Source organism: Nicotiana tomentosiformis, chromosome 4 (genome assembly GCF_000390325.3).
Source record: "Nicotiana tomentosiformis chromosome 4, ASM39032v3, whole genome shotgun sequence".
NCBI lineage: Eukaryota > Viridiplantae > Streptophyta > Magnoliopsida > Solanales > Solanaceae > Nicotiana > Nicotiana tomentosiformis.
In genome coordinates, this window is record NC_090815.1 from 16,107,455 (window position 1) to 16,132,367 (window position 24,913).

Genomic DNA, 24,913 nt, shown 5'->3' on the forward strand with positions numbered 1-24,913 from the left:
TATAGATAGAAGATAGATATAGATAGATAATTTTTTATATTTTCGATTTTTTAATATAACTAATTATAAGATATCTCTATTTATTAATTCAAATAGAGTAACCAATTAATTCAAAATTTAAAAAGATTTGTTTTAGTTAAAAAGGTAGTTTGTTTTGTCTTAATAATGCCACTTATCTTTTTGTGGTTATGCCACTTGTCTTAATAGTGTGCTTTTGCCTCTCCTTTTATTATATATATATTTGTCTTAATAATGCCACTTATCTTTTTGTGGTTATGCCACTTGTCTTAATAGTGTGCTTTTGCCTCTCCTTTTATTATAGATATAGATATATAAATATAGATATATAGATATATAGATATAGATGATTTGACTTGTTTATTTTCTTTTGTTAATATATAATTTTTTTCCTCAAGATATATTGACATTATGTTTTTTAAACTAATAATTAAAATTTATTAAATATGAGACGAAGATTAAAAAGCTCACATTTGACAAAATTATTGGACAAAACTGCTAAGGAGTCATTTATCATTTTCTATCGAACTTTACCGTGGTAGGGGAAGTTAAGTCGCATTCACCGAATGCGAGTTATAAGTCGCATTCACCGAATGCGAGTTCACAGGCAACAAAAAACCTAGCGACGCTACCTGCCCTCTACCCTGTGAATTTTACTGAGAAATCAAAACTGATTCATGGCTTCTTCCGCTAATTCTAGGCTCGAAATCCTCACTCGACACTTAACTTCAGCAGCTTTTGCCTCTAAGGTACCACTAAAAATCACACTGTCTTACTACTTGATTACCTTTTTTTTTTTTTCCTTTTGCAATTCAAAAGCAGGATTGTGATGTTGAAATACTAATCAAATTACAAATACCTTAATATCTAAGAAAGTTTGTCCAGTTTCATTTATGGAAAGCTATTTTTTGCGAACAATGAACTTATATTTCTGGTTATATCTTTACCAAAATGGACACTTCATTTCATCAGTTTCTGCCTCTAAGGTAGCTCTAAAAATCACTCTTTCTTACTAACAATTATCCTTTTTGCAATTCAAAAGCAAGTTCCGAGATTGTTAATTACTAATCAAATTATCAATGCCTTAATTTCTAAGAAAATTTGTCCAATTTTAGTTATCGGAAAAATGCTATTTTTTCCTGATGGTTAATTCTTTCTCACGCTTTATAGGCTGGATCTGATGGTCAAAAGTTGGAGTGGATTAAGATATCACCTGAGGTATCAGAAGCACTAAAAATTGGCAGCCCAATTGTTGCACTCGAATCCACCATAATATCTCATGGTACATGAAAATTTTGACCTCATTGCTCAATTAAATCGTCTGCTTATATTGTCTATATGTTACTAGTACTAATGAAGGGAATTATGTCGTAGTAATTCGTACTAGTGGTAAGAGTGCAGCTTGTGATGTGTGGGCTGGGGGCACGTTACGGGTTTGAATCCTGCCGCAGGCAAAAACCTTGTGTTTAATTGTTATTACAATCCAAAGCTTGTGTTAGTGAATATAATTTTGTACTTCCAAAATATATATATATATATATATATATATATATATATATATATATATACTTATTTATATATATAATTTGTACTTCGTTTAGGGAGTAGAAAACAAAATGTAATGGAAATATAGATGAGAAGTAATGTTGTTAAGTTAAATTCAGAAATAAAATTTACTCGATCTCCATGAGGGGCAGATGTAGGATGAACAGTCAGTGGGTTCAGAAGATTAATTGGCTTGAGGAGAAAATGTCTTTGCACCCACTGCCTCTCTTGAAGCATTCCGTTCAGTTGTCTTAAAATATCAACTTTAATGGATTTTCACTCTCTCTCTCTCTCTCTCTCTCTCTCTCTCTCTCTCTCTCTCTCTCTCTCTCTCTCTCTCTCTCTCTCTCTCTCTCTCTCTCTCACACACACACACACACACACACACACATATTATATATATATATATATTGTGTGTGTGTATATATATATATACACACACAATATATACACACAAGGTTGTAGCTGAAAGCTGTAGTTCAGGCGACGCTGTTTATGCACTAGGTCTGCCCCTGATATCGATTCTTCCTCCCCATACCCTGCTCTCCCAAATAAAATAGGAAAATAAAAGATGGAGAGTTCCACGTCACATTTATATAGTGAAAATAAGGTGTTACCTGTATGATCAATGTCTTGCATTGTCAACTGTGGCCTTACTGCGCGTGACAGACTGAGATTAAGACTTAGACCGTGCAACAATGCATTTCAGTAGTTAGCCTTACTTAACCTTACATGTAATACTTTCTCATTTATGTTTTATTAATAGTAGCTCCAACTATGGCTTTTCTTTCTGTTTCCAGGAATGCCTTATCCTCAGAATTTTGAGACAGCCAAAGAGTTGGAGGTCATTGTGAGGGAGAATGGAGCTGTACCTGCAACTATCGCTATTCTGGATGGCGTACCATGCATAGGTGTTCATTTGAGGCTTTCCCCCCTCTTTTTTCTTTATACCATTCTTTCTTCTTTTCTCATTTCTTGGTTGGAGGTACTTTGACACAAAAGTGGGATTGATCTCTAGGATGCTAAGTTCATCACATCTCTCCCTAAAGTGTTCAAGGACCTCGTGGCAGTCTGCTTGTGCTCGAGTAACAGTAATCTGCAATAAACATCACCTCTTTGTTCTTAGCTTCTTGATATGCATCGTAACTATCAATAGAGACTAAGTTGTATATGTTTTATCTGGTTATCGATTTACTCCATACTCATGCTAAATTTTGACTTTTGGTAGCTCAATTGAATTGATGATTGATCAACTCTAATATCTTTCTCTTATGATAGAAATGGATTTTTTACAAAGTACTAGTGTGTCTTCAAAATATACGCTGCTACATTAATGTACATTGGCTTCAATGCTCTATCATATTCCAGCACTGGCATATGGCTGATGCATATTCCATGAGTATCTGAGAGTTGTCTCAAAGTTTTGACCTTCCCAATTTCTTCATAAAAAATTTACTTGGAAGGTTTCTCTGAATGTTAATGTGAACATGAACAATTTGAAATGGAGTGGAATTTTTTTGAAATGAAATGTGAAGATGAGCAATTTGGCATGGAAAGTGACCTTTTTTAGAGCATCTACTCTTCTCGGCCATGAAACCATATCCATCTTGGCATCTTGTACTTAACTAATTTCAGAAACTTCATGTTCTACAGCAGCTTTGAATCTTTGATATCAAACTTATTTGTTAAACTTACACATTGTGAGGAAATGTAAAAAATGAACACGGCATCTCCAGAATATCGACATCATTACTAACTAATAGCCATTGGTACCGATCATCATCTGCTCGTCAAATTTAATCTGGTACTCTTGGCTCAAAGTCTGTGAACTTCTGACATGAAAAAACTTGAAATACTTGCATGACCTTACGCTATTTCTGAGTTGTGTTATTCTTGTGCTAACTTTCTTTTAACTGGGAAAATCATAGTAGCATGTAAAATATTTTAACCATGAATTATATTCTTTATGGTAGGCTTGACTACAGAAGAACTAGAGATTCTAGCACGTCTTGGTAGCAAAGCTCGAAAAACTGCTAGTAGAGACATTGCAGTTGTTGTAAGTCAATTCCAAACTACGTGATGTTGCTTGGGCAATTATATCTTGTTTGCCTTTATTATATTTGTTAAAATATTTGTTTTGACTGCTGAAACTTAATATCACAAGCTCTAGGAATAAATTTTGACTCTGTGTGTGCGTGCTTTTTTTTTATGTGTGTGTGTATCTCGAGTTGTGACATGAAAAAGCCTCATGGACTTAGAGAAAATAGTATGCCACAAGCTAGTATGCCACAGATAGCTTGTTTTGTAATGTATGCTGGCAGAATTATGAGTGTCTTGATGATGACTATATAAGTTTACAAATATACTTCATCAGAGCTTGCACTATCCTATGTTTGTTTTACACTCCCATTTTACAGTTCTAAATATTTCTAGGAAGACATTTCTCATATTATAACAAAACGTTTTATTATTGATTATTCCTCCCTTTACCACATTTTTAAGTATTTTGAGGAAAGCGTGACTTTTAAATTAAAAAGAAGGTTTACTTATTTACTTTAAAACCTTTTTACTTCATTGTTCCTTTCAGAAACATACCAAAAGATGACGAAAAAGCTCTTCACACAAACAGCTTGAGCCGTCTCACTTGTTAATTAGTGTGTGAGCCTTGACATTGAAAGAGAATTGATCATTCGCTTGTATGGTTTTGTCCTGAAGGCATCAATTCCAGAAGCCTGGATTTTGTTCGCGATTCACTAGAATCTCCTTCTCTTCTTAGACATGCTCTCCCAACCATGCACCACTAACCTCCACCTACGATAAGATTGCTTTAATTCCTGTGAAGTATTTTTCTTCAAGATTGCACTTATAAATATTTCCCCCTCAAACTTACAACAAGCCTTCAATATAAGTTCACCCATATAACTATGACAATTTGCCTGCCCCCTACTAAAAACTTACTTCTCTTGTCATATAAGCTTACAAGGAATTTATCTGTAGTTAATCACAGCAATGGACATGATTATCATCACCATTTATGAACAAACCACCTTAATGAAATCTCATAAAATTCCATCCTTGATGGGATTATAATATTCTTGTTTTGGTTTAAAGAGTGAAAGAATAATATTGTTGGTCTTTTAATTGGAGTGGAATTGTGATGTGTGCTGTTGCTAAAAATTATAATTAGTAGGGTGGAAAGAACCAAGAACAAATGATGATGCCACACTCTTTTTTGATTTTGCACTATTGATGTCTATTATTAAGTACTCAAAGGTGTGCAATCTTCTGGACATTGTTATATTTGGCTCTACCTTTTGTCTCTGACTGGCATCTGTTGTCTTTCACGTGTTTTAAGCCATAGAATGCTAGATATATGCTTCATCTTTAAGTTTTCCCTTTCAAAAAGTCCGAAGCATATGTTTGGATATCTTCCAGGATCCTACAAATATTCTTGGGAAGCCGCCACAAAGCTGTCAAATTAAGTTTTTTCTAAGTTACTGTTTCTTGTATTTTTTTCTAGATGGCAGGCAGGGAGAATGGAGCAACTACTGTCTCTGCAACAATGTATCTTGCTTCAATGGTGATGACTGCATTCATATTGGATTTCTCTAGTATATTGCTTGTTTTCTTCTGATTCATCTGGATCTTTTGTCAAAAGTATCTTCCCTATCTTGTAGGTTGGTATTCCAATATTTGTGACCGGTGGTATTGGAGGAGTTCATAGACATGGAGAGAACAGTGAGTAAATCAATGCTTATATATGTGCTTTGTCTATGTGGTGATGCTAGAATTATGCATTTTGCTTGGTAGCATCTGATTTTTAATTAGAATGATAGCTTGCCAAATTACGTTGATCATTTGTTGACAATAGTTGGCAAACAAGTATTTGTTTGATAAATAAAAATCAAGAATGGAGAACAAGATGCATGTCAAGGACATTTTAGTGTACAGACTGGTAAGTGATCAGCAGTATCATCAATATGAATAAAGCATGAGTTGCACTAAGCGAGGGTGTTCAGCTCCAACCTATTACCAGGAGCAATGTAGAGCTTCTTCAGATGATTATCTTGCTGATTAGCTCCAAATATAATGATTTTCAACTTATGTAAATGGCTCTAGATCTACGGACCTGGTTAATATGAGGTGCTTAGAATGTCTCCATCACTATGAACTGTTTGCTACTTAAATGATCTTGGGCAATTCTTACCTTATAAGCTAGCTTTTGAGGTCGAGTTAAGATCAAAGTTCATTTTCTTAACATGATATCAAAGTAAGTGCCATCCCTATTCTTGCTTTACTTGTTTCCCGTGCTCCAAATGTCTAGACCTGGTCTGCTAGGAGGGGTGTAAGAGTGTCATAGGTTGAGAGAACTGTTATCTCCTTCCATGGTTTTGACAATTCTCACCTTATAAGCTAGCCTTTAAGGGGTTGGGATAGAGCCATGGTCCATTTTCTTAACATTCTTCATTTCTCATGTGTCTTTATTTCTCACATGGTATCAAAGACAGTTTTATCTCTATTCTTGGTTTATCCGATGTTGGCCCCCATATTATTGCTATCCACGCTCTAGATGTCCGGGTCTGTGCATGCAGGGAGTTAGAGTGTCCCACAATGGAATGTTGTCTCCTTATATTGTGGGATTATTAGGCTGCTTCTAATAAACCCGATCTCTACATGGTTGTCATTTAGAGCTCTCTTCAAGCATTTTTTGTTTAAGGTAGCAAACATTTTCGTAATGAAATAAGCACTTCTTTAGCTTTCAACTTTTCTTTTCTTGTTCGCATTTATTTTTTTATTTATTATGTTTGAGTAGTTCTTATGGATTTATTTTTACAGCATTGGATATTTCTTCTGATCTTACCGAGCTTGGAAATACTCCTGTGGCTGTGATCTCTGCTGGTGTAAAATCGATACTAGATATTCCCCGAACACTTGAATATTTGGTTTGTACCAACATTCTTATTTTACTTCAGATCTCTTATACATGATAATGGATGACATGGAAATTCAACCCTTTCTTTTTCTATCGTGACCTACAGGAAACTCAAAGAGTTACTGTTGCAGCATATAAAACCGATGAGTTCCCTGCTTTCTTCACACAAACCAGTGGCTGCAAGGTTCACATCTTGTTATTAACCCTATGTTATATGTACCCATCATATAGATCCCTTTCCAACTGTTCCACTCAAAGAAAAGAAGATGTTTTTACATTAGTACAACATTTGTTCCACAAGGCATAAAAGAGGACATGGATGCACTAAGATCCAACTGTAAGAGAGGAGCTTCAAAAAGATTGTTCAATGATTATCTGTAGAAACCTTTTTTTTTTTTGGAAAATAAAATTTTTTATTAACCAACTGGAAGTATTACAACGAAAAAAAAAAAATGCAGAACTACATTACAGTTTCAGCAGAACACAACGTTCTCTCCTCAACTTCAGACCCTGGCTAAACACTGAATAGGATAAAAATTCAGGGTTTGCAACTTCTTCGCTATCTTAGGTTTTGACTGGCCCCGATAGAAGATCTCCTGAACAATAGTTTTGATGATATGCTCGGTACTCCTGCTTTTTCCCTTGAAAATTCTCAAATTTCTTTCTTTCCAAAGACGATACACAGTGCCAGCTATAGCCATTCTGAGTATATGATCACTGGCAGTTTTCCCTTTGCAATTGGTCATCATCCACTGCAGTTCTTCTTGCCATCCAATTGGTCATAATCCCTTGCCATTGCAGAATGTTGTTCCATATGTTTGCAGAAAATGGACACTGAAAGAATAGATGAGAGGTAGTCTCTAATTCCGAAGAGCACAAGGAACATTCTTGGTTAATACTTATTCCCCACTTAGCCAACCTATCTTTGGTATGCAATCTTCCCATGCCGCTATTCTCAGTATAAAAATCCATTTAGGAGCACCAAAATTGTTGCATATGATCCTCCTCCAGGGCACCTTCTGAAACTCACCAAGCAATTTATGATACATTCTCCTGATGGAAAAAGTTTCCAAGGTATTAATCTCTGTTGAAACCTTTTTAACTTGGAGCAAAATGCACTTTTACATCCCTCTTCTGGCATCTGTTCTGTATATTACAAGTAACCCCCTTTTCAGGTTAAAACCTTGAAACCAAATTCCCTATACTCACAAAAGGTGTAAAGAATGGAGCATAGTCAGCAATGTTTTGGGAAATGTCGTCACATTCTCAAACCTAGAAGCCTATTTCTGGATTTGATTTTGGAAACTAACATTTCGAAGAACGGAAATGCCATAATATATTATGTCCTCTCTGCTACTTGGCCAAGGATAAATGAGGAGAAAGAAGTAAACTGAGTGAGCCATATAGCTTATAATGTATCTGGAGTATAATTATATCTCAATGTTCCAAGAGTTGCCTGTCAGGCTCTTGATAAGTAGATCTTTATATACTCACTTTAAAAGGGAGCAATTGTAAAATTAGCGTGGTTTAGAAGTTTCATTGAACAAACAAAGTGGAGTGTAGTACTCTTATATCATCTTAACCTATATGTTTCTTATGTAGTACTCTTTTGGTTTGTCCAAAAAAGAATGACATATTTCTATTTTTGGAAACTTTATTTAATTTTAAACCTCTCATTTCACCCCTAATGATATTCTCTTATAGCTATAGGAACGTCGTGGCATATTTAAGACCACAAGTTCTAAGACTACCTTTGGTATGGTATATATATAAAGTTTATGGGTCAAACGCCCGGTGAACACCTCCATATAAAATGAAACGGAGAGAGTAAATTGTTATACTGAACTGTGAAAGAGTGAAGTATAGGAAAAAGGAATCAACCATTGTTACCTGCTGAAATGTGCTGTCTGTCAACACCAAACACTAACATGGTCAAAAGGTGGGTTCTCTTCCTTTTCTAATATTTTCATTCCCTTGACTATTGGGAATGATGGGAGGCTCAGAAGAAACTGATTTCATATTAGTTAGCATAGGTGAATAGATCACTTCTTTTCTTTTGGAATGTTTGGATAACTTATGAGCAGTCTCATGTAATTTCAGTTAACACCAGATCATATTTTCTTAATTATATTTGTAATGAACATTACATCATGTTTTCTAATTGGTTATCTTTTGACATAAAACTTAGGCACCTGCTCGTGTAGAATCGCCAGAACATTGTGCTCGAGTTATTGGTAAGCAGCCCCAGACCTATTCCTTCCATCATTCATTTACTCGTTAATTATAGCATTTTTTCTTGTATTCTCTAACTTTGACTGCAGACGCAAATATAAGACTTGAGCGGAAGAGTGGAATATTGATAGCACTTCCCATTCCACGGGAGCATTCTGCTTCTGGAAGTTTGATTGAGTCGGCAATACAGCAAGCTCTCCAAGAAGCACGGTGAGTATTCTGCTGAAGCCTCTTATTTACGGAAGCACATGGTTCTTTGAACCTTAATTGCCTTTTCCACATACTTCTGACATATTAATGGTGGGATGGAATTGCAAACCTCAGAGAGAAGAAGATAACTGGCAATGCTGAAACTCCATTCTTGCTTGCAAGAGTGAACGAACTTACTGGTGGAGCATCTCTGGCTTCAAGTATCCTTTATCTGATGTTGCTATATGATTTTTAGTTTGCATATCATTCATCAAGTCCAGGTGGAGAAAGAAAAATTTCACAATAAATTATTTTAATCATCTCTACAGTACAACCTGAATTAAATTATTTCTTTCAGTTTGTCCCATCTTTCGAGTTTTTTTAATGAAGTTTCAGATATTGCACTCGTGAAAAATAATGCCTCTGTTGGTGCTAAAATTGCTGTTTCGCTTGCCCAGCTTCAAAAGCATAGTGGTAAAAGGTTAGTGTACCTCTCTGTTATCATTTCTTCTTCTTTTCAACTGAGAATTCTCTCAGATTGCAAAGAGGAACCAAAAGGAAAAGCTAAGCTAATAAACACACGTTGTGTTTCAAGTAGGGCACTTGGAAGTCAATAAGGTTACGCTATTACCATAATGCCCCCAAAGAAAATTATATTTATCTCAATGCCCTTGGTCGTCCAAGGAACCTTTCACTTATTATATAGTTAAATAATGGGTTGATTACAACTTTTGGTTTCAAATTCCAATGATATGTGCTAACAAAAGCGGGCGTTGTAACTTCACAGGTTGTAAAACTCTGGCTTTCGCTCATTGTTCAAGATTCCCCACTGCTGCCCCGTGGGAGTCCGGACTGTGTCTCAGTGCCAGTGTGGCTGATCATCGGAAAAGATATTTTGCCCTTCTCCCTATGATATCAGCTAAGCACTTTAAGCTCCAAGTCTGAAGCCATTTTTACGGTATTTTCGCTTCTAGTCCGGATCCATCCTAAACCAAAGAGCGGGGCTAAGCGAGGGGCATAGCAAAGGAAGCATGACATTAGCGATAGAAGCTTGTCTTTGCTCCGTTGGGAGTACTTTCCCCCATGATCCCCATGTATAGAGAAGTTAAAGACGGTCTCCTGGCTGATCAGGTGGTTGAGTGTATATATATATATATATATATATATATATATATATATATATATATATATATATATGGCGTGTGTGTGTAAAATGTAAAATGGCCTCTGAGCTTAGAAATATGTCTATCCCATTTGACTAGTATTGATCAAACCATTTGAGAGATGATGCTATAACCTTTTACCTATCTTCAAGAGAATGAACCTCAAGTTTGTTTTTCCTAATTTGAACTACCAACTAGGAAATTTCTTGTTCAGAATACCGTTTCAGATATTTCAAGAAATTCCTTTCATCTAATTATATATGAAAGTGACAATTAGGTAGTATACATGGCTCGAAAAGCTGGAAAAAAACCAACGAATATGCGGGCAAGATTACTAGATTATTAGTATTATTTTATAACATAGTAATCGATGGACAATCACAGTCTCAAAATTCGAGGCTCTGAAATTTTCATGATTTTCAAATCTTAGACGACTACATCAACAACAACATATCCGTATTATCCCATATCTTGGCAAAAACTGACTCCACTATTTAAGAGAAACAAGTATACAGATTGATAATTTTCTCTAATATTGATCTTTGAGGCATAAAGATGCAGCACATGGCAAATAATCGACAAATGAGTCGGCTCAAATCTCGTAGAGTTAAGTTGGTTTGGGACCGGGTGTTCCCAATTATTATTGTCAGCTACTCTTTCTGTTCTATTTTGTTTGACACTATTTTATATAATATTTTTTTTATAGCAACACAACTACTATGATATATTAAAACTATAAGTTTTGAAAATTTTATAGCTACATAAATAATATGGTATATTTAAGATTTTTAAATTTTATGCAAGTAGACCAAAATAAAATAAAACGGGAGAGTATTAATTTGGACGTGCCAACTAGGCAGCGTTTACTTCAAAATTTTGAAAAAGAAGTCAATTTTATGAGTGCAATATTAATGTAGTAGCTGGCTAGCTGCAGGGAAAGTTCTGGTATTGAACGAGTCAAAGAAAGACAACAATTTGTGGTTCTACACATCTTTTTCGTCCCACGTTTAACATCAACGGTATTAATTTTGACTTTTATCAATCAGGATTATGGTTGAGTGATAAATGATCTCGTGTTAGAGCTTGAGTATGAAATCGTTTTTATTATAGAGCCCTTTAACTCGTCAGAGGCGGATCCAGAATTTAAACCTTATGTGTTCAACTTTTATGGTTTTTAACATTGAACCTATTATATTTTTAAAGTTATGAGTTCATATCTGCTATTTTTGTAATTTTAATGAAATTTTACATACATATTTTTATTCCGCGTCGAAGGTTATGAGTTCAGTTGAACCCGTTCCCAGAACACTACATCCGCCTCTGTACCTCGTAATGTGCAATTTTTCGGTACAAATCCGGATGTAATCGAGTCCCAATGTATACCCGAGCAGGAAATCAATTTATTTTTTATTTTAAAAAAGAAGGCTTTCGATTGTCTCTACACAATAAAAAGAAAATTCGCATTCCCCTTATAATTCTGCTTTCCCCTTCTCGTCCTAATTCAGGACAACGCATGCAAGAGGAACAAAGAGGCAAGTAAGTACTTCTGCATTTCTCATTCTATATTTGCCCAATAAATTAATTACATTCTTTGCTACCTTTTTTCCCCTTCCATTCTTTGTTAGCTCAAGCTACAGAATTATATGTTTGAGGAAATTACTATTCGTAGCGATCGTTTGTTCATCTTTCTACTCATACTTTTTTGTTTCAAAATTAGTTTTTAGTGGAATAACTACTATTACGTATACTGTAAACTCAAAATAATTGGAGTTGGCTGTATAACTCGTCACTATCAATTTATCACTCTATAACATATTACTCTCTTGTGTTTCCATCTCTTAACTCATCTCTCTCTCTCTCCTGTTGGAATTATAGTTTCAAGAAAATTATCGAATTAATTAGAAGAATGGCACATCATATTGAGATTACCCGAATGGATCATCAAATTCCACTTCTTCATCAAACTTCTGTAAATGAAGCTACAGAGAATGAGGTACTATCTCTCTCTCACACACACACGCAAAAACAAGCTATACTTCTTTAATTCGGTTTACTAAGGTCATGTCTAGGTCATTCAGTAATGACATAGTTTGCATTAATTAAAACGAAAAAACTTGTAATAAGGCATGAGAGATGTACCGACCCCCAAATAAATATTTGTATCGGGTCAACTAATTACTCTCCTTAAATCTTAAGTCAATGCTCTCCGCAACAGGTCACATCCACTGAACAACAGTTCTTCGCCTTACTATATTTACAATAACTTAATGTAATGTTATGTCGATCCACGCGGTGATAATCTATCTATTCAATAAAGGAAATATCAATTTATCCTTATTTTGAAGAGAAGTGATATAAATTCTGGGGAAGAATATCATAAAAGACTTTTAAGGAAAGAAGTTATATATATATATATATATATATATATATATATATATATATATATATATATATATATATATATATATATATATATATTGTGTCCTTCACTTTTATGCTATCCTTTATAAGCTAGGTAATACTTAAATTTTTTGATTCTTTTCCATTAATTACGTACAGATAGAAGAAGGGAGGAAAGTGGATTATTTAATCGACATAGAGGAAACAAATGGTCAAGATCAATCAAGGTTGCAAACAATTAAATCTGCAAAGCAAATATATGATGAAAATTTTAAGGATTTCAACAATTCGTCTATCAAATCAACTACCATATTCAAAGTAAGTGCAGGGCTAAGTGAATCAAATCCAAATTCTTATAAGCCAATGTTGATCTCCATTGGCCCTTACCATAAACACAATACTGAACTTCGGTCGATTGAAAAGTACAAACTGATGTACCTACAACGGTTTTTCCGAAGGAAAGAAGGGATTGATGTGGAAAGTTGCATCAGAAAAATAGAAGAATTGAAGGATGAAGCGCGTAAGTGTTATGATGATATACATGACTTTTATAGTGACAATATTGGTGAATTTTTGCTGATGTTATTGGTTGATGGTTGTTTTGTGGTTGAGTATATTCGAGAGTGTTGTGGAATAATTCCAACAGGAGAAGACATAATTATCAGAGGAGGTTGCATAGATAATCAAGTACGTCGAGATTTGTTGTTACTAGAAAACCAACTTCCTTTCTTTGTCCTCGCCAAACTTCATGACATGACAATGGAAGTTGATCAAACATCATTCATAATAATGGTGAAGTGTACCTTTCTTCCTTGCTTACCAAAGATTACTCCTGCATCCTTTGTTGAGACTGAAGGTAATGCCAAAAATATCAAACATTTACTTCAATTAGTACACATGTCATGCCACCCTTCAGAGATGAAAACTAGCTTAACTCGGAATAATCCTAGCATTGAAATCGAACGTTGTGGGAAAAGCTTATGCGGGAATTTGTTACAAATAATTAAGTCAAAAGAAATAGCAATAGATAGTAACCACTTAATATGGCATGACATTATGCCAAATGCAACAGAGCTTTGTGAAGCTGGAGTTAATTTTGCAAAGGTTGGAACTGTCTATACTTGTTTGGAGGAAGACAACCTTGAAGATAGCACAAGTTTATTTGACATTACATTCGAGAATGGATTGATGAAAATTCCTTGTTTTCACGTCGTTGATGATACTGAGACTATCTTGAGAAATCTCATAGCTTACGAGCAACAGTCGCCTAATGCACATTCTAGATATTTCAGTGATTATGCAGTTTTCATGGATTATCTTATCGACTCAGAAAAAGATGTGAATTTGCTTCGCTTAAAAGGAGTTAGATGAGTCAATATACAAATTTTGAGGAAGATTGGAGGTGATTTAGGCTGATTTGATATCAAAATCCGTAGTTAAAATCGAGTTCAAAAAATTCTTCTTTGACACATGTATCAAACTTGTATCACACACAGAAGTATACATGAATATACACGTGATATACATTTGATACAAATATGATACATAAATGATACACAGTATGATACACATCATTTTTTCCCCATGTTTCATCTTCTACTTTGAATAAAATTCAAATCACCTCAAAACTCCGCAAAATCATGCCAAAACTGAGATTCAAGCTCCTTAAGATGTACTTTTAAAAAAAAAGAATTAATCCATCGACCCGGACTTTCACCTTCCGTGGTGATGGAGGGTTTCGCATTGATCCCTACCTTGTTTATTGATAATCAAAGTAAAGTACAAGAGGAGGGGGACATAAAACTAACCCCCAAATACAAAATAAAACCTATCTTAATATCTACCTAGTACAGATATCAGATTCAAAGTTAAACTTGTTCCACGGATCTGTTATATGTGCTAGATAACCAAAAGAGCTTGTGACATATAACTCATTCCCTAACAATTTTGTCATAGCAACAGGCCAAAGAGGCATTCATCGAGCAACAAAGATATTCTCGACCACTTTATGCGTGAGGTTAGGAAGCTGTATTCTGTCAAGTTTGTAGTGACCAAAGGCTTGCTCCGAAAAATTATTATTAAAGATTATAGCCTCATGAATCTCATGACTCCATTTTGCAAGTATGTCCGCCATATTATTAGCCTCCCTGTAACAATGTCTAATAGTAGTATTGTGTTGAAAAATGAGATGTTGTATCTCTCGAATAGTGTTGTTCATGTGCTAGAGGGATTTTAAATTATCATTCGACATATCAATCACTAGTTTGGAATCACAATCTAGGATAATTCTATCATAACCATTAGAATGATACCACTGTAGGCCTAGAAGTGCAACCTTAGCTTCTGCCAAATTACTTGTGCCACTCCCCAAATTTTGTGAGAAAGCTATAATCATATTACCCCTGTGATCTCTTAAAATGCCCCCAACGCCAATCATATTATTACCCTGTTTGCTACCTTAAGCTTGGCCCAACCAAATAAAGGGTTTCCCCAACTTACAGGAATACATATAATCTTTGTTGTTAAGGCCATGAGTTTATCACATATACTATGCCATTGGAGAAATCCCTCTATAGAAATGTTATGTTTAAAAACCACCCATCTCAAATGGGAAAGAGCCTGGAATTGAACTCTTGTAAAAGAAATCTTAATACCTCCATACCTTGAAGCACATCTAGCCTTCTACAATTCCCAACAAATAACAATGGGGTGATTTTCAAGATTACCTATGTTTACCCGAAAAATGGATAGCAATTGAATTTATACGTAGTTCTAAGGATACGTGGTATAACTTGATACAAATTGAGAAAAATAAGTAAATGAATATTGAAGTTAGCTGTAAAAGAAAATGAATGAAAACCGAATGAATTAGTTAGTCTAAGCCTTCAAGTTTTATCACCTTCAAATTGAATGGAGAGTGATTGATAGAAGAACAATATGACTAAATATCAAAGTCAGAAAAGGATAGTATATTGCTTTATGTTCTATGAATCTCAATGAATCTGACCACGCTTCTACAAATGATAACAACCCATAATATAGTGGAGAAATTCTATTTTGAATATAATTAAAAATAAATAGTGGAGATCCCATGATAGATTAATTAATTAGTCTCTCCTTGATTTGCGCTGAGATTCTCCCCCTAATTGTGGCTATAACGGTTTTTTTGTTTCTTGGCTCAATCTCGATCTTGGCCGATCTCGATCTTGATTGGTCTCTATTTGTTCGACATCGATTTTGGCCGATCTCGATTTTTGATCGGTCTCTGGGTCTCGAGCTCTGTCTTGGCCGATCTCGATCTTGATCAGTCTCTGGGGCTCGAGCTCGACAACCTAACTTCACATCATGGCTCAATATTACAATGATGAATCTCGGACCATCATATTCTAATCTCAATTAGTCATACTAAACTCGGTTTTGACCGTAAACAACTTGAAGTACCTTGTTATAGGGTAAGTATTTGTGCGAGACTCCCTTCAGAAGTGGTGGAGGGCATCCAAACGACATTATCAGTATAGTTAGAATCTCCCAACTTAGTAGAATGAATTAACTCTATTAGGTATTCGGGTAGTTGTTGGAGTTCTTCAAAGTGCAGAGAGTAGCCTATCCTAACCTGGTTGATCTTTCTCATATCATGAGATTCATCAAGATGTACTATGTTAGCTACAGTATTTGATTCTAAGGAATTCTGCCCACAATGACTTTGAAGTTCTGAATCTCCACCATCTTTTCATAGAGAAGGAATTGCTCACATCTACCAAGCTTCTGAAGTTTCAAAGCTTAGACTACTATATTATTTAAGAGAAATAAGTATACATATCGATAAGTATAGATGCATAAGAAAGGTAAAGCTTTAAAAAATAAAGTCAATGAAGCATTGCACCAAACGTGACACAAAAACTTTTTTTATTTGCATAAGAACAACGTTTACATATCAAAGAAACAAATAGAATGAATGAGATTACACTTCAGTTCATCAAACATACAAATATACTTTATTAATACAAAACCAAACATAGAAATAGTGTGGAATTTAAGAACTAGTTGACACTGCCACAGACTTTTCTTATGATCCCATTTTGACCAGTTAGGGGACTAATATCTCCCATTTTGATCATAGCAGCAGCAAAGTCAGACGAGAAAGCTCGAGGGCTGTTACTGTATTCAGAAACAATATTATCTGTCGATCCTCCATTGAAAAGGACTTGATCTGATTGAAGAAGACCTTTCTTTTGAATGAGATTTTTGAAGTAATTGTTATCGAATTGATTTGGTGTAACCAAATCAAGAGGTGCTAGATTTCCATTCTCTCCTTCTTGAGGACATTGACGTTTTCTAGTGCTTGCAAATCCAGCATCAATGTCTGTTCCATTGCCATAAATCCGATCACGAAATAGGAAACATTGTGCTTGGCCTATTGTGTGAGCCCCTGGAAATCAAAGCAAAAATTAATTTCCTTCGTTTTCCTAGCTATAAGGTTGTTCGGATTCTAAATGATAATAAAATTAAAGGGCAGCTCGGTGCATTAAGCTCCCGCTATGCGCGAGTTCGGGAAAGTACCGGACCACAAGGGTCTACCGGACACAGCCTTACACTGCATTTTTGTAAGAGGCCGTTTCCACGGTTCGAACTCATAAACTCCTGATCACATGGCAACAACTTTACCGGTTACGCCAAGGCTCCCCTTCGAATTCTAAATGATAATTATAAATGTTAATATCCTGATTAATTACCTGACAAAGCGACCATATCTCTTATGCTAAGTCCCTTGCTTGCAAAGCTAGAAATAAGCCTATTAAGAGGATCAAATGGACCGGGGAGATCAGTTTCTGCAAGTGTCTTACTTGCAGTTGTTGAATCTCTTCTTCCGAGTTTCACTGTCCATGATGGACCTCCCACCTGATATTATTTTGAAAAATTAACTTAAATAGCCCCTCGTTCAACCTCTTAAACTAAAAGTAATATAACCGACGGATATATAATATATGTATAATCCATGTATAATATTTGTATAGCCGTGTATAATCAGTGTGTATAATCTATGTATACCAGCTAGGAAATAAGAAAGTAAACAGAAAATCTGAGCGGCTATTGTTTCCAGCATAATCTTGCATTAGGATTACCAATTAATTGGTTATAGTATAATACTATATATATATAGTATTAATTTAACTTACACAAAGTTGATAAAAAATATATCTTGTTCTATTCATTGTAGTCTAGAATTTATATATACAATCAAACCTCTTTATAACAGTCTTGTTTGTTCCGATATTTTTTGGCTGCTATAGTGAAGTGCTATTATAGAGGACATATATTCTAATATAACATGATAATTGGTTCCAAGAAAAAAATTAGATTTTATAGTGAATGACTGTTATATAAGGATATTGTAATAGAGAGGTTTGACTGTATATCTATATATATATATATATATATACACACTCCTTCTAAGAAATAAATTATATGAACTTACAGCTGCTGATGCATCGCGAGCTGCAACAGTTAGTATGTCAGCACATGAAACCACCTCGGGACAAATCTTTTCCACCTCTCTCTTTGCATCTTCTATGATTCCAAAACCTCTTGCGGACCCAAGATTTGGCAATGCAGTCTTTTCACTTTCGATCGAAGGGGTCTCATCAAGTAAGATCGAAGCATCACAACCCTAAATTGACGTCCAATATAACACCATTTCGACTATTAATTAATTGACTTTAAAATACATGATAAATAAAAATAATTTACGAATAATCTTTAAATTAACCTGAACAAAGCAATCATGAAAATGAAGGCGAATGAGCGAAGCAGCCATGCGACGTTCATTTGAAATTGCTTGCCTGATGCTGGTACGAATCGTGTTGAGTGCATTAGGGCAAGTATTATCATAGAACGTCGCCGAAAGTTGTGCATGGCATTGCATGCATGAAAGCAGAAGAAGAGAAAATATAGCTGCGAAAGATTGAGTTGGAGTATTCATTTAATTTAGAGACGATGTATTATACTATCAAGAAATTCAGAATGATTTTGGCTTAGGTGAATTGGCTAAGTAGAAATGAAGATGATGGAAAAGGGAATGCCTAAGTGACTTAATTTATAGGCAAGGAAACACGTAGATGGTAAGAGTGGAAAAACTATTTTTGGTCACTAATAGCTGCTATGCCGCGTTACTGTTAGTTTTTTCTTACTAATATATTTGAAATAGTAAATATCGATCAATACCCTTGACCTCTTGCTGGCTATGGGTTTGAAAAGGAGAGACACATTCAGAATTTGAAGTTTATGATATACAAGTAATAACTAAGTTTGCAGTTAAATATTTATACAAGTTTAATAAATTTCTTAACATATATATAGGGTTTGGACAAAAATAATAGTAAGTTCACGTGAACCTGTAGCGTACATGGTAGATCCGCCTAGTTTTCAAATCTAGAATTCTTGTTGTAGTATTGTAAGTACTTATACAAAAAGTTCAGAAAAAAAAGAAGGGAAGACCAAAAAAAAAAAAAAAAAAGGATAATGGACTACAACTACTTATGGGCAACGTATATATAACGCAGACTTTCGGCTAAAAGTTTTTGGAAAATTCTATTAAAGAGGGAGGTAACAGGTAATATTGATCGTCTATATTTAAGTTTTGGTCGGAAGAATATAATTGTGCAATATATACTTGTACCAACGAGAGATAACAAGTACCCAATAAAATAATCAAGGTGCATGCAAGTTGGCGTGGGTCATAATTGAAGGAAAAAACTCAGGGTTGATCTTGCAAGCGAGCGCGGAGTAATTATTCCTAACATCTTAAAATGGTCACTTGATGGTGGCCAAATCTTATTCATTTGCATTTAAGTTTTTTTTTTAAGTCTAAAAAGTGTTTGGGCGCTCTATATACGATGTAGACTCCAAACACATACACTTTATTAATGAGATAATTTATAGTGACATAAATTTGTACGCTTTGTTTTACATTAAAGTATTTTTTTTTCCTTAAACTTCGTACTTAATCAAACACCATCAATATCACATAAGTTGGAACTAAAGAAGTACTACTTTTTAGTCAAATGCATAAGATTCCGTTTTTTAGTATGATCAATGTGTTATCTACATATTTTGAAAAAAGAAAAGAAAATTTTTTGGAACTGTTTTATATTTGAATATTAACAAATTAACTCTTACAAACATTCAAACTAAACGGAGTTTATTTACTTTTAAGTTTACTAGTCTTAGGGTACGCGCGTGTTCCCCACATCAATAAGTAAATAATTTTTAAAAACTCACATAAATATTATATTAAACAGCATCTTCGAGTTCTAATAAAAATAAAATATATAACTTTCTAAAAGTATATATGTTGATCCCAAATCTAACCCAGTGAAAGTACTTAAGTTTTGTAAGAATATATTATGAAAAGTTTTGTTATTTTTATGTCTTAATATCGAACAAACAAGTAACACAATTACTTTTATCACGACGAGTTGGCATGTAATTCCTATAAAATTTAATAAGTGAAAATTTAAGTTTTAAATTGACTATTGTTGAGTCAATAATTTACAATAATAAACTAATATATAAGTATATACGGAGTTGTCATTTGTTAGAATATTTGTAAAAAGAAAAAGAAAAATAATTAACAATAACTCATTTAGAATATATTTCATCTTCTATTATTTAATCCTTAGTATTTCAAGTTTGCATACGTCAATAGAAAGATATTTATTGATTATATGTTATTTTACAATTATTGAGTAAATTCTATACATTTATAGATGATGTTTGCAAGTCAAAAATTATTGAGTGTAGCTTTAAATATTATATAAAAATTTTAAAAAATAAAATTTTAATTAATTTTAAAATCCTAAATACTAAAACATTTAACATGGAATGTATTATAATTATGGTACAAACTTCAAAAAAGTAAATAATTTATTTAAAGTAAAATCTTAATTGATTCAAAATTTAAAATATTAGAGTTTTTTAATCTAATTCAAATAAAGAGTTATTTAATAACTAAAACTTTAGTTGATTTAAAAGTTTTAATATTAAATAAATAATTAAATATCGTGAACATAATTTGTATCTAAAAATATAAAATAATTAATAAAGGAGCTAAATCAATATTAAACTTACATTGAAATCCTTATCAAATGCTCATTCCTAATGTCTATATACGTTGAATAAAGGGGAAAAATTTACAAACAAATTGTTTGAATGGTATAAGGTCAACTTAATTAATTACTCATTTAAGTAAAATGTCAAAATAAAAAAAGTGACTACTACCTTAAGTCATAATGTTAACTACACACGTTTATAAGACAAAAAAGTTTTGGTGGGATTAATCTACATAACTAAAATAAGGAAAAATTTACTAATAAGTCAAATTTTAGTTAATTTTAAAGTCCTAGATATTAGAAAGTTAATTAAATAACTATTCCTAAATAGTAGGAAATTAATTAAATGAATATTCCTAAATAATAGAAAAATAATCGAATGACTATTTTGTCTAGTGTAAACTTTAATTTTGAAGGGTAAAAAAGGCGAACGATATTTTGCTAAGGATCTTCGTGTTATTAATATAGTACTAGTCTCTACGGTCGTGCGATGCACGAATATCTTATGTCAAATCTTATGAAACGCATATAAAAAAAAAAACTTTCAATTGCATAATATTCTAAAATTAATTAATTGCATAATTTCATAATATTATGAAATTTAATATGTACAAAGTTTAATAATTTGTTTCCTTAGAACAAAAAAGATATAATATACAATCCAAATGAACAAATTAATAATGTTTTGGCATAATGAAAGGACAAAATAGAACTAAATATTATGGAATTATACAATTATGCAATTAAAGTTGTAAAATCACTTAAAGAATACAACAATACTTAAGATTATTTTTTTGATTCAATATTTTTTTTGATTTAATTAAGCATTAACGATTCAGATACATGAAAATCATATTTACTCAAGATATATTAGTAACAAAGAAACCAAAAATAGAAAGGGTATGTAGTCATTCATACCTTCTGTTGGTATTTTTTTCTGTTGCACGTTGTCCTATTTCAATTATTACAAAAGTCATATTTAATAAAATATAAATTCTTAACTCTACAAATATTCAAAAGAAAATTATATTGTTACAGCTAGAAAATAATTTAACTCCAATCCTGATCAATCCAATCTCTAGTTAAAAAGCATGTGAATTTTACATTCCGTAGGTTCCTAACAAAATAAATAAAAGGTATCGAAGAACTTTCCAAATATTCTATCGTGAAAGGAAAAAATACCTATTCAAGAAGGAATTATGATATTTTACTCGAAGGAAAAATATTAGTATTTGTAAACAATTTCCTAATACGTAAATAAAAACAAATCACTTTCCAGGAATGAATGAAATTTATATGAAGTTCCTTACACAATAAAAAGGTAAAAAAGAGTTCTTAAAATTCCTAATGTAAATAAGAAAGAAAGAAAGCTCTCCAAGTAGGAATCTCATATTCTCCCACAAAATTATGTATTTGTTGTAATTAGGAACAATAATTTTTTTAAAAAGAAAATTATGGACATGCTTTTCTAATCCAAGTAGGATCAACTTTGTAGGGTCGGTGTATGTGTAGTTTAAATTGAAAAAGAATTTCATAATTGATAATTTATAATTAGATCCTTAAATTATACAAATACTTAAAGACATAAAAGTCGATTAATATTTCAGGAATATTTTGGTCGTTCAACATTTTGTATAAATTATTCGTACTTTTATAATAATATAGATAGATAGATAGATAAATTAAAAATTTTAAGGAATAAACGAATTGATATTCAGATCAAAAAAGAAAATTGACCAATGCGGCTTAAGTACAATTAAGTCATTTTTATTTTAGGAGTACCTTTCATTACAATGATTTGAAATCTAGTTATAATTATTAATCGAGTTTTAGGATGTAAAGGAAAGTCAAAGGATAGAAATTCGAAATATCAAAGGTCAGCGGCATTAAAATACTACTTTACGAAAAGTATTCATTTGACAGCTAGCAAAGTACAAGTCTTTTCTGAATGTGACCGTCATCTCTGTCTTAATAATCTTTTCTTCAAGTTCATGTACGTTTTTTGGGTACTCATATTGGAATAAATTTGAATTCACATCATATAAGGTAATTAAAGGAAGAAGCTACACGGTTTTTTTTCTTATTTATACAAAGAACTCGAACTGAAGACCATTGCTTAACCGATACAGTTTCAGGATTTGAAATTTATAAGTTTCTATAGCAACTTCAAGTTAATATACAATAATAATTGGATACATATTAAAATATTTAATAACATTTAGTAAATTTCTTAAATATATATATACTAGACTTGAATAAAAACTACTAGGTTCATATTAACATATAAGTGTCATTGTACATTCCCTTTTCTGGTTCGTGGAAAGATCCTACCCATTCCCACTAGAGATATAGTCTTTTGCCTACATGTTCAACTGAACACATAACTTTCGACAAGCAGTATGGATTGATATGTAAAAATCTAAATCTTAACAAGTGTTAGGTTTGAACCCATAATTTTAACAGTACAATGAATTCAATGCTAAAAAACTTAAAAAATTAAAATATATTAAATTTAAATTTGGATCCGCCTAAAACTACTGGAAGAACTTAGCAAAGGATCGGGGTTGGGGAAATCGCCAAAGGAGGACCTCAATTCTGGCATCAAACTAACTGGATCACCGACAAGTGGAGGTAATTCCAATAGGGTAGCAACGACTACATCGTCGGGTAAGGGAATTGATGGACCAGGGAGTAGCTTATCAACACCAAAGGGGATGAGCAGTGCAATGACAGGGTCTGAGGTGCAATTGAACAAAATGTGGCTCAAATATCTGTTAACCCACCAGTACCATAGGGGCGACGTTGGTGCAATCAGGGACGCATAATAATTCAAAATTGAAAGGGATTAGGGGGCTAGGTGATGAAGTGGGTAAGTAACAGAGTGAGGACGAATCCCTAGCGATACGGATCAACAGCCTCCCCAAAAAGGCAAGGGGAGAGAGTCAATAACACAAACCCACAAGGGCAATCCTGGGCAAATGTTGTAGCGGGTAACAAACTGGCAGCTAAAGGAATGAGTCTTGAATACATAGCTCCAATTATCAAGAAGGGAAGAAAATTGTGTAATTAGAGCACGAGGACATTGAAAAGGGAACTGCGAAATGGAAACAGTCAATTATCCTATATGTGATTGGGTTGTAACGACCCGACTTGTCGTTTTAAGAATTAACGCCCCGTTCAACGACTTAAGGTCTTGAGCAGCTTTGTATTATGTGTATTGACTTACGTGCGCGGTTGAATTCAGTTACCGGATGATTCAGGATGATTTGGGATACTTGGTCCCTAAAACGGAAGTTTAAGTCTTAGGATTTTGACCATAGTCAGAAATGTGTGAAGACGACTCTGAAATGGAGTTCCGTTGGTTCCGTTAGCTCTGTTGGGTAATTTTGGACTTAGGTGTAATGACCCAATCGGTCATTTTAACTTTTAAAAACCTATTCCTTAAAATAAAACTCCCCGAATATGCTTTTATTAATTTATGACTCGCGGGGATGGTTGGTTCAGGATTTGGAAGTGTGTGAGTTGAAATCGGAACACTTGGTTCCTTAAGTTAGCCTTAAAAGGCCAAGTTTGACTTAGGTCAACATTTTGAGAAAACGACCCCGGAATCGGAATTTGACGGTTCCAATAGGTTCGTATGATGATTTTGGACTTGGGCGTATGTCCGAATCGGGTTTTGGATAACCTGGGAGTGTTTGACGCTTAATAGTAAAAACCAACTATTTGAAGGTTTAAAATTCTTTAAATTTGGTTTGGGGTAGGTTTTTGAGTAATTGAAGTCCGTTTGGAATTTCGAGTTTTGGAATAGTTCCGTAAAGTGATTTAAGACTTGTACGCAAAATTTAGTGTCATTCCGAGTAGTTTAAGTATAATTCGGCGCATTGGAAGTAATTTGAAGAACTTGAAATTCTTAAGTTTGAATCAATTTGGTTTAGGGTATGATTCTTAGATTTGATGTTGTTTTACGCGTTCCGAGAATTCGAGCCAGTCAGTTTTATGATTTCAAACTTGTTGGTATGTTCGGGCAGGGTCTTGGGGGCTCCGAGTGTTAATCGGACGAGGCTCGGATTAATTTTTGGAAAAACTTGAAGAAGAGCTGAAGTCTTCTGCTTCTGATACGTTCGCACCTACGCTTGGACAGCCGCACGTGCGACTCTCACAGATGCGAGGTTTTATGCGCAGAAGCGAAAAGGGAAGGGAAGCCTGCCATCGCAGGTGCGGAATCTCGGGCGCACCTGCGAACGCGCAGGTGCAAGAAAAATAGCGCAGATGCGGAAACTGGGCAGCCAAGCTAAGCTCGCACCTGCGAGGTTTTTTCGCAGGTG

At 33.8% G+C, this 24,913-nt stretch overlaps 3 protein-coding genes across 5 annotated transcripts in view; 2 read left to right on the forward strand and 1 right to left on the reverse strand.

The window, feature by feature from the left end:
- Window positions 1-601: 601 nt before the first annotated feature.
- The window catches only part of LOC104102126 (pseudouridine-5'-phosphate glycosidase), a 191,836-nt gene continuing 167,524 nt past the window's right edge, over window positions 602-24,913 (forward strand). The window contains exons 1-13 of one of the 2 annotated variants that reach the window (XM_070199586.1): window positions 603-767; window positions 1,189-1,300; window positions 2,364-2,474; window positions 3,537-3,619; window positions 5,084-5,143; window positions 5,241-5,301; window positions 6,400-6,506; window positions 6,603-6,680; window positions 8,685-8,730; window positions 8,818-8,938; window positions 9,053-9,138; window positions 9,314-9,398; window positions 9,705-9,806. In XM_070199586.1, coding sequence (XP_070055687.1) covers window positions 696-767; window positions 1,189-1,300; window positions 2,364-2,474; window positions 3,537-3,619; window positions 5,084-5,143; window positions 5,241-5,301; window positions 6,400-6,506; window positions 6,603-6,680; window positions 8,685-8,730; window positions 8,818-8,938; window positions 9,053-9,138; window positions 9,314-9,398; window positions 9,705-9,711 — 1,029 coding nt within the window. In that variant the 5' untranslated portion in view covers window positions 603-695 and the 3' untranslated portion in view covers window positions 9,712-9,806. Of the gene's footprint in view, window positions 768-1,188; window positions 1,301-2,363; window positions 2,475-3,536; window positions 3,620-5,083; window positions 5,144-5,240; window positions 5,302-6,399; window positions 6,507-6,602; window positions 6,681-8,684; window positions 8,731-8,817; window positions 8,939-9,052; window positions 9,139-9,313; window positions 9,399-9,704; window positions 9,807-24,913 lie in introns of those variants that run through there. The other variant, XM_070199587.1, reaches the window with a different exon arrangement.
- Window positions 11,544-14,029, forward strand: LOC104102127 (UPF0481 protein At3g47200-like). 2 transcript variants are annotated; one of them, XM_070201835.1, is made up of 4 exons: window positions 11,544-11,616; window positions 11,956-12,073; window positions 12,640-13,447; window positions 13,508-14,029. In XM_070201835.1, the coding sequence occupies exons 1-4, from the start codon at window positions 11,594-11,596 to the stop codon at window positions 13,849-13,851; spliced, it is 1,293 nt and encodes a 430-aa protein (XP_070057936.1). In that variant the 5' UTR covers window positions 11,544-11,593; the 3' UTR covers window positions 13,852-14,029. The 2 variants fall into 2 exon arrangements, with proteins under 2 accessions (XP_070057936.1, XP_070057935.1); XM_070201834.1 differs by having other exon boundaries at window positions 12,640-14,029.
- Window positions 16,370-18,518, reverse strand: LOC104102129 (lignin-forming anionic peroxidase). Its single transcript, XM_070201836.1, has 4 exons — window positions 18,248-18,518; window positions 17,957-18,148; window positions 17,214-17,379; window positions 16,370-16,909 (listed from the first exon to the last, which is right to left on the reverse strand). Exons 1-4 carry the CDS (start codon window positions 18,458-18,460, stop codon window positions 16,521-16,523), a joined length of 960 nt encoding a protein of 319 aa, XP_070057937.1. The 5' UTR covers window positions 18,461-18,518; the 3' UTR covers window positions 16,370-16,520.

What these genes read in the sequence shown, in the direction of transcription:
- LOC104102127 (XM_070201834.1), top strand. Translation starts at nt 11,594, where the DNA reads ATGCAAGAGGAACAAAGAGGCAA. An exon ending in CAAGAGGAACAAAGAGGCAA is followed by an intron (nt 11,617 to 11,955) that starts GTAAGTACTTCT and finishes TTGGAATTATAG; the next exon opens with TTTCAAGAAAATTATCGAAT. An exon ending in ATGAAGCTACAGAGAATGAG is followed by an intron (nt 12,074 to 12,639) that starts GTACTATCTCTC and finishes AATTACGTACAG; the next exon opens with ATAGAAGAAGGGAGGAAAGT.
- LOC104102129 (XM_070201836.1), bottom strand. Translation starts at nt 18,460, where the DNA reads ATGAATACTCCAACTCAATCTTTCGCAGCTATATTTTCTCTTCTTCTG. An exon ending in TTCATGATTGCTTTGTTCAG is followed by an intron (nt 18,149 to 18,247) that starts GTTAATTTAAAG and finishes ACGTCAATTTAG; the next exon opens with GGTTGTGATGCTTCGATCTT. An exon ending in AGATATGGTCGCTTTGTCAG is followed by an intron (nt 16,910 to 17,213) that starts GTAATTAATCAG and finishes TTTGATTTCCAG; the next exon opens with GGGCTCACACAATAGGCCAA.